We start from the raw sequence: 14,513 nt of genomic DNA, 5'->3' as shown, positions 1-14,513 counted from the left end.
GCAGAGCTGGGTATTTTTTTACCACGTTACTGGAGGCTCATGCGCAATGCCTGTAAGCTCATGCGTCCTTTTGAGGAGGTGACAAACCAAGTCAGTCGCACCGAAGGCACCATCAGCGACATCATCCCATTTGTTTTCTTCCTGGAGCGTGCCCTGCGAAGAGTGCTGGATCAGTCAGTAGATGAGCGTGAAGAGGAAGAGTTGTGGTCACCATCACCACCAGAAACAGCCTTATCAGCATCGCTTGCTGGACCTGCGGCAACGCTGCAAGAGGAGTCTGAGGAAGAGGAGTCAGAGGAGGAATGTGGCTTTGAGGAGGAGGAAGACCAACCACAGCAGGCATCCCAGGGTGCTCGTTGTCATCTATCTGGTACCCGTGGTGTTGTACATGGCTGGGGGGGAAGAACAGACCTTCAATGAGATCAATGAGGACGAGGAACGGGACATGAGTAGCTCGGCATCCAACCTTGCGCAAATGGGGTCTTTCATGCTGTCATGCCTGTTGAGGGACCCTCGTATAAAAACGCTGAAGGAGAACGACCTGTACTGGGTGGCCACGCTACTAGACGCCCGGTATAAGCTGAAAGTGGCTGAAATGTTACCGAATTACCGGAAGTCAGAAAGGATGCAGCAGTTCCAAAACAAGTTAAAAAGTATGCTTTACACAGCGTATAAGGGTGATGTCACAGCACAACGGGAATCTAACAAGGGAAGAGGTGAAAGTAATCCTCCTCCTACCACGACCACGCCGGCAAGGACAGGACGCTTTACAGACGTGTTGTTGATGGAGGACATGCAGAGCTTTTTAAGTCCTACGCATCGCCACAGCCCTTCGGGGTCCACCCTCAGAGAACGACTCGACCGACAGGTAGCAGACTGCCTCGCCTTAACTGCAAATATCGACACTCTGAGGAGCGATGAACCCCTTGACTACTGGGTGTGCAGGCTTGACCTGTGGCCTGAGCTATCCCAATTTGCGATAGAACTTCTGGCCTGCCCCGCTTCAAGTGTGCTGTCAGAAAGGACCTTCAGCGCAGCAGGAGGTATTGTCACTGAGAAGAGAAGTCGCCTAGGTAAAAAAAGTCTAGATTACTTCACCTTTATTAAGATGAATGAGGCATGGATCCCGAAGGGACTGACAGTGGGGGATGCATTTGACTAAAAAAGGCCTGATGAGATGCCTTGGGCTAAAAATGGTCTACACGCTGCTGTATTTAATCTCTGCATGCCGGATGACTTGCGTGACTTCTCCGCCACCAACTAGGGTTCAAGCCGCAATGTTTTACTTGCACTTTCTGCAACAATTCCTAGTTTTTCAGGCATGTGTACATGCCTAATTTTTCTGGCCTCTGGTGCTGCACTGTGGCTGCAAAAACAAAACAAAAAAAAAAGGCACATACATGTGTCAATTCCCCTTCGTGATCGTTACCTTGTTGTGGTGAAGGGGCTTGTGTATCACCTCTATGAGTGTGTTGGCAATGGCAATGTTGGCACACCCCAGATGATAAGGTCGTTGCTTTATTGTGAACAGACCAAAAGCGATTGGCTGGATAATTTTGCATAGAAAAAAACATTAATTTTCTTTGTGATCTAAGGTGATCATTAAAGCCTACTAGTCCAACAATGGGCCCATACTGCAGAATCATTGTTTTCTGGGTCACTTAACTGTCACTGAACTACCTCAGCATGACCATAGGCTTTGAAAAATCGCCATCGCCTGCAATCTCCCAAACGTGCGCACGAGCACAGTCATCACTACACCAAGATTGATGCATAGAGGAATAAAATTTATGTCATGAGTGTGTCAACTATTGACAACTCTTTGCGGTTGTCTAAACTCTATTCGATACACGTCCCCTGATAGGGGACGTAACAGGGATTAAACTGATAGGAATAGTACTACTTAACATACCACTCATATCGGGTGGCACAGTACATTGCACGGCGCACGCGCAGTGCACCAAATTGGAAGTAAGAGGACCAACCAAGCATCTTTTTCCATCTCCCGGTTCCTAAAATCTATTCCATACACGTCCCCTGATAGGGGACATAACAGGGTTTAAACTGATAGGAATAGTACTACTTAACATACCACTCATATTGGGATTGCACAGTACATTGCACAGCGCACGCGCAGTGCCCCAAATTGGAAGTAAGAGGACCAACCAAGCATCTATTTCCATCTCCCGGTTCCTAAAATCTATTCCATACACGTCCCCTGATAGGGGACGTAACAGGGATTAAACTGATAGGAATAGTACTACTTAACATACCACTCATATCGGGTAGCACAGTACATTGCACGGCGCACGCGCAGTGCCCCAAATTGGAAGTAAGAGGACCGACCAAGCATCCTTTTCCATTTCCCGGTTCCTAAAATCTATTCCATACACCACACCGGCCCCTGATAGGGGACAAAACAGAGATTAAACTGGTAAGAACAGATTTTTTTAATTAAAAAAAAAAAGAGGACAGCCTCTGCGGAGCTGGGTATTTTTTGGGCGCGTTACTGAACGCTCATGAACAATGGCTGTAGGCTCATGCGTCCTTTTGCGGAGGTGACAAACCTGGTCAGTCAAGCCCAAGGCAACATCATCGACCTCATCCCATATGCGTTTTTTCTGGAGCGTGCCCTGCGAAGAGTGCTGGATCAGGCCGTAGATGAGCATGAAGAGGAAGAGTTGTGGTCACCATCACCACCAGAAGCAGCCTTGTCGTCGATTGCTGGACCTGCGGCAACACAGAGAGAGGAGTCTGAAGAAGAGGAGTCAGAGGAGGAAGGTGGCTTTGAGGAGGTGGAAGACCAACCACAGCAGGCGTCCCAGGGGGCTTGTTGTCACCTTTCAGGGACCCTTGGTGTTGTACGAGGCTGGGTGGAGGAAGAGACCTTCAATGACGTCAGTGAGGACAAGAAACGGGACATGGCTAGCTTGGTATCCAACCTTGTGCAAATGGGGAGTTTGCGGTTGTGCAAATGGACTGTTTGCTGTTGTTTGCAATGTGTTAAACGGGGAGTTTGGTCTGTCACTGTGAAGCGGGCGTAACCCTTACACTACCTGATCGATACAACATCATACCTGATGTTTTAAAGCACGTTATTCCAAACAATTTAGGAATGTTAGGTGATTTATGCCCTTTATGGATTAAAACCCAACTCTGCGTCAACTACGTAATTTTCCATTGGAGTTTTGCCATGGATCCCCCTCCGGCATGCCACAGTCCAGGTGTTAGTCCCCTTGAAACAACTTTTCCATCACTATTGTGGCCAGAAAGAGTCCCTGTGGGTTTTAAAATTCGCCAGCCTATTAAAGTCTATAGCGGTTCGCCCGGTTCGCCCGTTCGTGAACATTTGCGGAAAGCCGCGTTCGCAGTTCGCGAACGGAAAATTTTATGTTCGCGACATCTCTACTTGCTACATGCTTAATAAAAAGAAGTAGAGAACAGATGAAAGAGAGTATGACTGTAGGGTCAGACTACACAGGGTTTGTTTGTAGTCTGTTACCATGGAGATGCCTAGGACTGCATATAAGGCATAGATTCAAAATGGTAGAATATTTTTAATGAAGACAATTTGTAAAGTTCCTTAAATTTTCATTCCAGGTGCTTTATGACAATACAAATGGGCTGTAAGTGTACCCTTTAAGTTCTCCATTTTACATTCCCAATTTGACACTTTATTGACTTTACAGATTATTGATATAGCTGGGTACCAATGTCCAGTCATTCAGTAGTGCTATGTCATCCTTGGTTTTACTAGTATGTTGTATATTACAGTACCATATCTGCAGTTGTCTACCGCTAGAGAGTTACAGGCAGAGACAAATGTAACCCCCTGAGCCATTGCCAATGTATTGATAAAGGATCATTCTCCTCCATGACCCTTTAAAAAAATTACTATTTTTATGTATGTTATATAAATAGTTTTGTCTTATACATGATTAAAATCTGTCTTTTTTAGTTGGATCGTCTGGGTTGCTCCACAAACACTATGAATCTTTCCAGTTTTCAATTTTTCAGTGACACATATATGTACAGGCCAATAACACTGGAAGGAACTGTTACTATTACAGAAGAGGGGACAGGTGAGAACTCAATTTACTACAACGCAGAAATACTTATTATGGTCCAGGAACGTAATGCTCTTTCAAAGCTATCACAACTTCTGAGCACCTTATAACAGCAAGGGTATAGCTAACAGGGTAGTAATCACCAGGGGAACTGGCAGCTAAAGGTTGCTACTTGTGCACAGGTGAGGTGAAGCTAATGATCCCTGGACACATGGAGAGGCTGAGAATGCAGGAGGAGGGAGAGGCAATGGAAAACCAAGGAAAGTTGAAAAAGACAATAATAAGTGTAAGAGTAGAGTCCAGAAGTCAAGTCACTTGGTGTAGCTCCTTGTCTTGTGACAGAATAATACTTCTCTTTATATTATACAGAGCTTCTTCCTCAACAGATCTTTTTGGTCTCTCAGTTTTATGACTTTCTTTAATATTTGTATAGTCTGCAGGTTCACAGGAGTGTGTCCCCTACTGAGCAGCGAAGTTATCATGACGCATGAAAATTTAATATCAAAAAATGGCAAATCTGCTAACACCCAAATTAGTAATGGGTACCAGCTTAATTTGAGATTCACTGTCAATATTGCAGAAGAAACTGAGTTCTTGGATTTAAAAATAAAAGTGAGTGAACGAAGGTACATCTGTAATACATTCTCAAAACCGACCTCAAAAAATAGTTTTATCCAGTTCTCCAGCTGCCATCTACCCACTTGGTTGACGAATGTCCCATATGGCCAATTCCGCAGAATAAAAAGGAACTGCACAAAAGACCAAGATTTTGAGGAGGAAGCGGCCAAAATGCGAGATCAATTTATAGATAGACAATATCCTGAAAAGGTGATTAACACAGCAATGGAGAAGACTAGGAAACTGGATAGAAGTACCTTTTTTACAAATGAGATAGTAATGACTGAGACAATACAAGATAGTGAGGTCATTAATAATAAAATTGTCCTTCCATTTAACAATAGTTATAAAAGGCTACAAAAGATCATCAAAACCCACTGGCATCATATTCAAAGTGACAAAAAGATAGGCCATCTATTACCAACGATTCCTGCACTAGTATTTACTAAGGCTCCTAATTTAGGTTTAAAAATAGCTCCATCCATTAAAGCACCCAAATCAATGAAAAAAGATAATACAATTTTGGGCACTTGGATGAACCTAAAAGGCTTTTTTAAATGTGGGAAATGTATGGCGTGCAAGGTCAATCCCACATCTAGAAAAACCACTATTATCTCCTCAACACAAAATAATCATACATGGGAGATCAAGGATTGCCTAACCTGCAACACAACAGGTGTGATCTATCTAATCCAGTGTCCGTGCAGGAGACAGTATATAGGCAGGACCAAACGCCCTATGAAAACCAGGCTGGCTGAACATATAGCCAACATAAGGAAGGGATACGACAAACATTGTCTATCTAAACATTATAAGGAGATACATAATAAAGATCCCTCAGGCCTGGTATTCACAGCTTTAGAAAAGGTAGATAGACATTGGCGCGGTGGTAATTACATCAAACAGATGTCGAGGATAGAATCTAGACATATCTACCAATTTGGGTCACTGTTGCCAGTGGGTTTGAATGCCGAGCTGGAAATCTTCGGGTTCTTATAGACTGGGTGCCCCCGCTCCGACTCCTGCGACTCAGTCAGGCCGTTTAGCGACACTGAGTCGTGGACTCGGACGTGGGCCCCCAGTCTTATATAACATCAGTGAAATTCAGAGACTATATCCCATGAAGTCTCTTCTGAAATATCTGTATCTAACCAGAGTGCACACTTTTATGTTGTCCCCCAGACTTATCCCATTCTTAGCATTTTATGTATCTACTATTTTACATTTTTAATTATTTATGTTTTTTAAATTTATATATCGGCATATATCTATCCATTTTTAAGCCATAGGTACAAACTATTACAGCTGTATAGTTTAATATTGTACTGTGGCTAGCTACATATTAACAGATATTTGAACTACAGTTACATTTGCATTATTATTTGTGTCACTTTATCTTGTAGTTTTATAATTGACACCATATTAGGAAGTGATGCTGCTGTTTTTTCAGAAATATGTCAGTAACCCAGGCATGCAATATATAACTAAAATCAGATCTCTATAAGACATATAGATTAATGCAAGAAATCCAAAGCACAAAAAAACGCATGTCCCGAAAAAAACCGCATCAAAACCGCATATATAAAAAACGCATGCGATTTTCGGTTGTTGCAAGTGAATCCAGTGATCCTGGTTTTGGCACTAGCTGTTAATATAAAAAGCGGAGTAGCACAGGTGTTGCCGTACCACTGACGAAGGGAAAGAGTTCCCGAAACGCGTCTGGGCCGCACACCTGTGAAAGCAATATCTCCGCAACTTATGCATGGCCATGCAGAGAAGCTTAACTAAAGAAGCCTGATATCCAGGACAGAGAGCTGATTACTTATCAACTACCGCTCTTCACTGCCCGGAGACAGACTACGCTTGGAATCTCGCGAGATCTGAGACCAGCAATTCACAGGAGCCAGGAACTAGACGCCGACAGCGTCCCACGCCGTTCACCTTGTGCCCATCTCCCGCTCACCTCCCGCTCACCTCCCGCTCACGTCCGTGGAGACACCGACGAGCCATACCAACGGAGGTAGGACAATTCCATCTGGGAAACCTATGGGACGGGTATGTCATTTTGATCCAGCAAGGTGAATGTGTATCATGTATTACTTGCAACCCAGGACATTGAGATACGCCTATTCACAGGAGTAGGAGCTGCAGAGTCAGCTGTTCTAATATTGGACACCATTATCATCGGATTTATCCCCACAACTCGCAGCACCATATATTTCCTGTGTACCCTGGATACCAAAGTGTTGCAATTCAAATACACATTATTTTTACGTGGTTTACATTAGGGTCCGATATTATTATCCTGAACTGTGGTTATATTATTTAGGATTTGTACTGTTATTTTAATCTTGTTTTTATATTTCAATTGTAGATTCAAGGTATATGTACACGTGTTATACCATTGTCATTTAATAAATTTTATTGTATTGCCATCTATCTGGTCCAAGTGTTGAGTGCTCGCCCTATACCTTGATTCCTTTTTGCCACTTAAAACTAAGGTATTATCTTCAAAATCATGCAGCCATTGACATCCTTGTAACTGCAGCGGACCGGACCCCAAGGGCAGTATGTGAGTGCACAGTGGGCTGATGGGGGTAGTAGTCGTACTCACGGTTTTGCAGCTCCCTGGGTGGGCATGCAGTGATGAGGAAGACAGCACTAAATCCTCCAGGGCACTCTCTATTGCAGGGAACACCAGCCAGATGGAAGTTGAGGTGCCCTTGATGGTAATGGGTACGCTTATGGTGCTTTGGTGGCTGGGCCCCTGTGTTGTTCGTTGCACCCGCAGCGTTAGGTGCAGTTAGGAGATAAAGTGGAATAAGGAGACCAAGTTTCTTAATAAACTCCCAGTACTGTACTGAAGCTGATCCAAAGGTCATCAATGTGCGCAAAAGTTATTTACAGCAAGGCAGATTTTACAGTGATTCAGATTAGTTCCCAGAAGTTGCATAAGGGGCAGTTTTCTATGACAATCAATCTTTCTCCCTTATTTCTCCAGGCCGGAGGGATATACTATGTCTGCTGTACTGTATAATCATATACTTCTGTATCCTCTCTAGGATTACTATATTCTGACAGATGGCCTTTCTTTCCTTGATTATGAGGAGACTAGAGCCTGATAAACGACAGTTACCTTTCTTTGCCAATATTCTCCCTCCCTCTCTGAGTTGCCTGGTTCTTCTGTAATCTTTCCCTTCTATGGGCTGGTGCATGGAACTAACTATGGAGTTTAGATAACTCTCCAAAATGGCTGCTGAGGTGCAGCTTTGTCCTCAGACATCACCCACACCATGACCTTCTTCTCCTTCTCCTCTGTGCTGTGTGCAGGGCGGAGTCAGCCCTGGGAGGCTTGTTAGAACCTCCCCCTCCCTATGCAACTTTATTGGAACTCCTATACAAGCACATTTTACATGAAACACAATCACAGTATTAAGCAGTGTGTTTCAGGACACTGCATAACCATTTCATGACTGCACAGGTACAGGTCTTTGTCTTAGGGCTCATGCACACGACCGTATGTATTTTGCGATCCGCAAAAAACGGATCCGCAAAAAAATGGATGACGTCTGTGTGCATTCTGCATTTTGCAGAACGCACAGCTGGCCCCTAATAGAACACTACTACCCTTGTCCGTATTGCGGACAATAATAGGACAAATTCTATTTTTTGCGGGAACTGACATACAGAAACGGAATGCATACGGAGTAACTTCCGTTTTTTTGCGGACCCATTGAAATGAATGGCTCTGCATACGATCCGCTAAAAAAACAGAACGGATACGGAAAGAAAATACGTTCGTATGCATGAAGTCTCACTTGAAGTATACACAGTATATGCCTATTTGTAATACCTACATCTTACCAAATAGATTGTGATACATTATGATTATTCACGCAAAACCTTTATGGTGATACATGGAGCTGTAAGCACTTAATGCGCTTTCGAATAGTGCCTCTGTGACCACCAAAATACTGTATTATGCAATATCCAAATGCAATATTCCATAGAAATTTACTAAGGTACAGTATGGCCTCATAGACTTGTATTAAGGCTGGTTACAGCCTGTATTTGTGGGCGGGGCTGCTGACTATATCTTTCCCTCGCGTCCTCACCATGAGGACGGCCGCGTCATGCTTCTGCCTCCAGCCCGTTCCGTCACTTCCGGGGTTCCCAGCCTACGTCACTTCCGGGTAAGGTACGGCTCTCCAGCTTCATCGGCCGGGGGCAGCGTCTGTCCGGCCTGCCCAGCTGGGCTCGGCCGGGGCTTCCTCTCTTCTTCAGCTCCTGGGAAGCCTCCTCGCAGCGTGCGATCCTCTTTTTCTGTTTAGGGCCTCTCGGCAGGGCCGGCGTCCACGGCGCTTCAGGTAGGGCTGACCGCTCCCGCACATCAGAATCTTAAAACCGCATGCCAGCAACGCCCGTCCTGGGTTTCGCTCTCGCTTTCTTCTGGGGCGTCAGTGGGCAGTAGGTGTCAGTATACATAAATGCGAGTTTTTATTATAGATGAGTGTATTTGCATCGGAGCTGTGTAATGTGTCAGCTGTGCATGCAGCAGTGCTGAGTGCGTGTATATATAAGGTGGTTGTGTGCACGTATATGGTGTGTGCTTCAGAGCTATGTGTGTGTAATTTGTGTATAGCACGGCTGAGTGTTTATAACATGCTTACTGCAGAGCGCTGTCTATAATATGCATGCAGCAAGCAGTGGCGTAAATGAACTTAAATGTGTCAGCTGCACAGGCTGGCTCAGTTGCGGCACTCCATGTCAAAAGCCGCACCGCTCTGTGGCCTCGCGTTCCCTCTAACGAGGTTATCTCCCAAACAGTTTCATAAATGAACATGGTCAGTACGTGGAATTATTTTTGCAGGTGTTCTTACATTCTCATTTTTCTTTTTCAGTTCTGACTTGTCAGTGGACAGTCTTCAGAAATCCTGTGCAGGGTTCTGCCTTCATGGGTGCAGGTGAAACCAGAGTGTAATTACTAGGTGAAGGGTCCACCCTGTGTCATAGTCATTACAAAGCTTCTCAAGAGGGCTTTGCAGATTTCCATTGTTTGCATGGGTATTTACCCATAGAGCAGCGTGCTCTACATATATTATTTGTTTTTAAAGGGGCTTTATTAGAGTTTTTCATGGATTGGGTCCTCAGCATTGCTCCGGTGGGTCTCTGACCCATCCCATGCTCTGGGCCTGGGCTCAGGTGGAGGTGCTGCCGTACACTTCAGGGAGTTCTCCGGTCGCCTGGCGAGCAGCATCTCCGCTTGGCTGACGCATATGCGGGGGGTGGGATGTCCCTCAAACAGGTCCTTCTCTTTCCAGGTTGGGGGGGGACGCTGTTTTCCGCTTGTCTAATGTACCATTTCGGGCTCAGGTCTTAATTTATTAGCTTGTTGTCTTTACCTAGGTGCTGATAAATTTTTCCGATATGAACAGGGCTGCAGTACCGTCTGATATCCAGTCTTCCCGTTCAGCCGAGTAGCTGCTCAGCTTCCTGAATTTCTTCAGGTATCACGCACACGTCATTTTAGTCTGTTTTCCATGCTTCCCCCAGGTACACGCTGTCTCTGTCATCCTGGATCACTCAGGCTCGTTCCGCCTCTGTCATCCTGGATCACCTAGGTACACGCTGCCTTTGTCATCCTGGATCGCCCAGGCCCGTTCCGCCTCTGTCATCCTGGATCGCCCAGGCCCGTTCCGCCTCTGTCATCCTGGATCGCCCAGGCCCGTTCTGCCTCTGTCATCCTGGATCGCCCAGGCCCGTTCTGCCTCTGTCATCCTGGATCGCCCAGGCCCGTTCTGCCTCTGTCATCCTGGATCGCCCAGGCCCGTTCTGCCTCTGTCATCCTGGATCGCCCAGGCCCGTTCTGCCTCTGTCATCCTGGATCGCCCAGGCCCGTTCTGCCTCTGTCATCCTGGATCGCCCAGGCCCGTTCTGCCTCTGTCATCCTGGATCGCCCAGGCCCGTTCTGCCTCTGTCATCCTGGATCGCCCAGGCCCGTTCTGCCTCTGTCATCCTGGATCGCCCAGGCCCGTTCTGCCTCTGTCATCCTGGATCGCCCAGGCCCGTTCCGCCTCTGTCACCCTGGATCGCCCAGGCCCACGCTGCCTCTGTCATCCTTTCTTGCTCCCCGTCCACGGTCCTCTGTTCCCTCATCTTCCTTCTCTTCCCAGCACTCCTAAGCGGTGTTTAAAATAATAATAATAAAATCTAATTGGTACAACTACTTCTTCAGTACACCAGACTTGGGGGTATCTACAACCGTAATGAGGTATAATTGCATGTATTGTTTTCTGTTTTATTTTATTTTTGCAGTACATTTCAGCTGAGAAGCCATGGTCGGCAGGCACGGGGCTTGCCGGCCTATGTCTCCATTCAGGTAAAAAATAAAAAATAAATAATTAAAGAGAGTACGTAGCGGAGAGTCCAGACACCGGTGTGATCGGTGGGGTGCTGCCTTGCGGACACTGCTGCGGGGTCGGGGACTGATGCTCTGATTCCCGTCGCCTGTGCTACCGCTAGCCCAGGTCGAGTTTAGGTTGGAGCCTTCGGTGGACCCCTATACCCACGGGTGCCAATCAATTGCTGCACAATCGCTCTATGCCTCCTCGACTAGGGCCAGAAACTGCACCTTCCACTGCTGCTAACAGATGTAACACAAGTTATCCCCTCCAGTGTAGCTAACTCCATGAATGTTGTTTTAGTAGTGGGTTTTGTTGCTGTGCTATTTTCAGTTTCCTAATGTGCAATTTTGGGCAATCTTTTCTTAAAACAGACAGGGCTGCGGTACTCTCTGATATTCAGTCCTCCCAGTCGGCCAAGTTGCTGCTCATCTGCTTCCTGAATTCTTCAGGCATCATGTATACGCCTTCTGTCTGTCTTCCCTGCTTCTTGACTCACTCTCACGTCATCTGAGGTCCCTGTCATCCTGGATCGCCCAGGCTCGCTCAGCCCCTGCCATCCAGGTTCATCCAGGCTCACACTTCTCCGGTCGTCCTGGATCGCCCAGGCTCGCCCTGCCTCTGTCTTCTTGGATCACCCAGGCTCTCTCTGTTTCGGTTATCCTGGCTGGCCGAGGCTCGCTCTGTCTCTATTTTCCTGGTTCGCCCAGGCTCGCTCTACCCTTGTCATCCAGGATCGCCCTGGCCCGTACTGTCGTCCTGGATCGCCCAGGCTCGCTCCGTGCCTGTCATCCTGGACCGCCCAGGCTCGCTCCGTCTCTGCCTACCTGGATCGCCCAGGCTCGCCCTGCTCCTGTCATCCTGGATTGCCCAGGCTCGCCCTGCTCCCGTTATCCTGGTTCGCCCAGGCTCGCTCTTCTCCTGTCATCCTGGATCGCCCAGGCTCGCTCCATCTCGGTTATTCTAAGGTTGCCCTCTGTCTCTGTCATCCTGGATCGCCCAGGCTCGCTCTGCTCCTGTCATCCTGGATCGCCCAGGCTCGCGCTGCTCCTGTCTTCCTGGATCGCCCAGGCTCGCTCCATCTCGGTTATTCTAAGGTTGCCCAGGCTCGCTCTGTCTCTGTCCTCCTGGATCGCCCAGGCTCGCTCTGCTCCTGTCATCCTGGATCGCCCAGGCTTGCTGTGCTGCTGTCATCCTGGTTCGCCCAGGCTCGCTCTGCTGCTCTCATCCTGGATCGCCCAGGCTCGCGCTGCTCCTATCTTCCTGGATCGCCCAGGCTCGCTCCGTCTCCGTTATTCTAGGTTGCCCAGGCTCACGCTGCTCCTGTCTTCCTGGATCGCCCAGGCTCGCGCTGCTCCTGTCTTCCTGGATCGCCCAGGCTCGCACTGCTCCTGTCTTCCTGGATCGCCCAGGCTCGCGCTGCTCCTGTCTTCCTGGATCACCCAGGCTCGCGCTGCTCCTGTCTTCCTGGATCACCCAGGCTCGCGCTGCTCCTGTCTTCCTGGATCGCCCAGGCTCACGCTGCTCCTGTCTTCCTGGATCTCCCAGGCTCGCTCCATCTCAGTTATTCTAGGTTGCCCAGGCTCGCTCTGCCTCAGTCATTCTGGATCGCCCAGGCTCGCTCTGCCTCTGTCATTCTGGATCGCCCAGGCTCGCCCTGCCTCCGTCATCCTGGATCACCCAGGCTCGCTCTACCTCAGTCATCCTGGATCGCCCAGGCCCACGTTGCCTCTCTCATCCTGGGTCGCCCAAGCTTGCTCTCCCGCTGTCATCCTGGACCGTCACGTTACTAACTACCCAGTGCCTTCCCGAGTCGCTCAGGTCTTTTAACAACCCATCTCCGGCCTGAATCTCTCAGGCCCTTGTTATCTCCCGTGTCGTTCAATTCAATTAACTATTTCCCTCCTACAGCGTGGGTAGTCTTCTTGCCCACTTATTCAGGCCTACCCCGCACTGGCTCCAGGCACAGTTCAGCCAGATAGATCATGGAGGGTGATAGGCATCCCTCCCGACTCCACGCCAATGTACACCTCAGCCCCTGCCACAAATATGGGTAATTTAGGTGTATTTTAGATTAGTAAATGCCACCTTAATTTTTATTTTTATAACCCATTTTGTAGCATAAAGCATAAAATATGTTGATGCGCTATAAATGGAGGACATAATAAAGTAAAGAAAACCAAGATACTCATTGAAGAAATGATAGAGCTATTGGTCTACTAACTAAATTCGCAATTTTTTATGTTTTTGAATGAACCATTTCTTTATAGGAGTCGAACTTTCTGCAACCGGTGAAGCCAGCATAGTTGATAGCAACACCGTATCATTTTTGGATCCAAGATCTATATACAAGCCTGGACTGCCCTACTCTGTAACAGTAAATATCATATCCAGTTGTGGTATGAAAGCTAAGGCTACTTTCACACTTGCGTTCAGAGAGGGTCCGTCTGGTGTCTGCACAGACGGATCCGCTCCTATAATGCAGACGTTTGGATCCGTTCAGAACGGATCTGTGTGCATTATAGTTTAGAAAAAATTCTAAGTGTGAAAGTTGTTCAGACGGATCCGTTCAGACTTTACATTGAAAGTCAATGGGGGACGGATCCGTTTGAAAATTGAGCCATATAGTGTCATCTTCAAACGGATCCGTCCCCATTGACTTACATTGTAAGTCTGGACGGATCCGTTTGCCTCCGCACGGCCAGGCGGACACCCGAACGCTGCAAGCAACGTTCGGGTGTCCGCCTGCTGAGCGGAGCGGAGACTGAACGCTGCCAGACTGATGCATTCTGAGCGGATCCGCGTCCACTCAGAATGCATTGGGGCAGTACGGATGCATTCGGGGCCGCTTGTGAGAGCCTTCAAACGGAGCTCGCAAGCGGAGCCCCGAACGCAAGTGTGAAAGTAGCCTTAGTCACTTTTTGTCATAAGTGACATTACCTATAACATAAGAATATTAATTAATAACAAAAAAATTTTAGAACAATTATAAAAATTATAAATAAAGGTACCGTAAATTCAGACAATTGATGTGTTCAGTACACGATTCAAGATACAAGTTTTGTTAATTTTTCAGATATTTTTGGTTCTGTGAGAAACCCAAATAGATACACAAATAACTGTGTGGTAACCATGTATACCTCACCAAACGAACAAGACCCCACTTAAAGTACAAATGCATTCTTTATTACATTATGTAAAATTGGACAAGCAGTAAATGGACAAGACAAATTTCAACATGCAAAACAGTTAAGCGCTATAGACGATAATGTAAGCCAGAAAGAAGCGAGGCGCAACATACGTCTGGGTTTTTGGCTCCCCCGGGCTATGGGTCTGTATGCTATATGTCTAGTTTTTAACTGTGCATCTGACTCTCTCTTTGCACTATTTTGATTCTTTGTTTGTTTAGTTATTTCTTTTGTGTCTG

General features: G+C 47.0%; 1 protein-coding gene across 1 annotated transcript in view; it reads left to right on the top strand.

The window, feature by feature from the left end:
• The window catches only part of LOC121003906 (alpha-2-macroglobulin-like protein 1), a 172,680-nt gene that overhangs the window by 45,945 nt on the left and 112,222 nt on the right, over window positions 1-14,513 (top strand). Inside the window, exons 9-10 of the mRNA XM_040435848.1 lie at window positions 3,959-4,082; window positions 13,357-13,463. Of these exons, the coding sequence (XP_040291782.1) occupies window positions 3,959-4,082; window positions 13,357-13,463 (231 nt within the window). The remainder of the gene's footprint in view (window positions 1-3,958; window positions 4,083-13,356; window positions 13,464-14,513) is intronic.

Source organism: Bufo bufo, chromosome 6 (genome assembly GCF_905171765.1).
Source record: "Bufo bufo chromosome 6, aBufBuf1.1, whole genome shotgun sequence".
In the NCBI taxonomy this organism is placed as follows: domain Eukaryota; kingdom Metazoa; phylum Chordata; class Amphibia; order Anura; family Bufonidae; genus Bufo; species Bufo bufo.
This window is presented reverse-complemented; position numbering and strand designations above follow the sequence as displayed.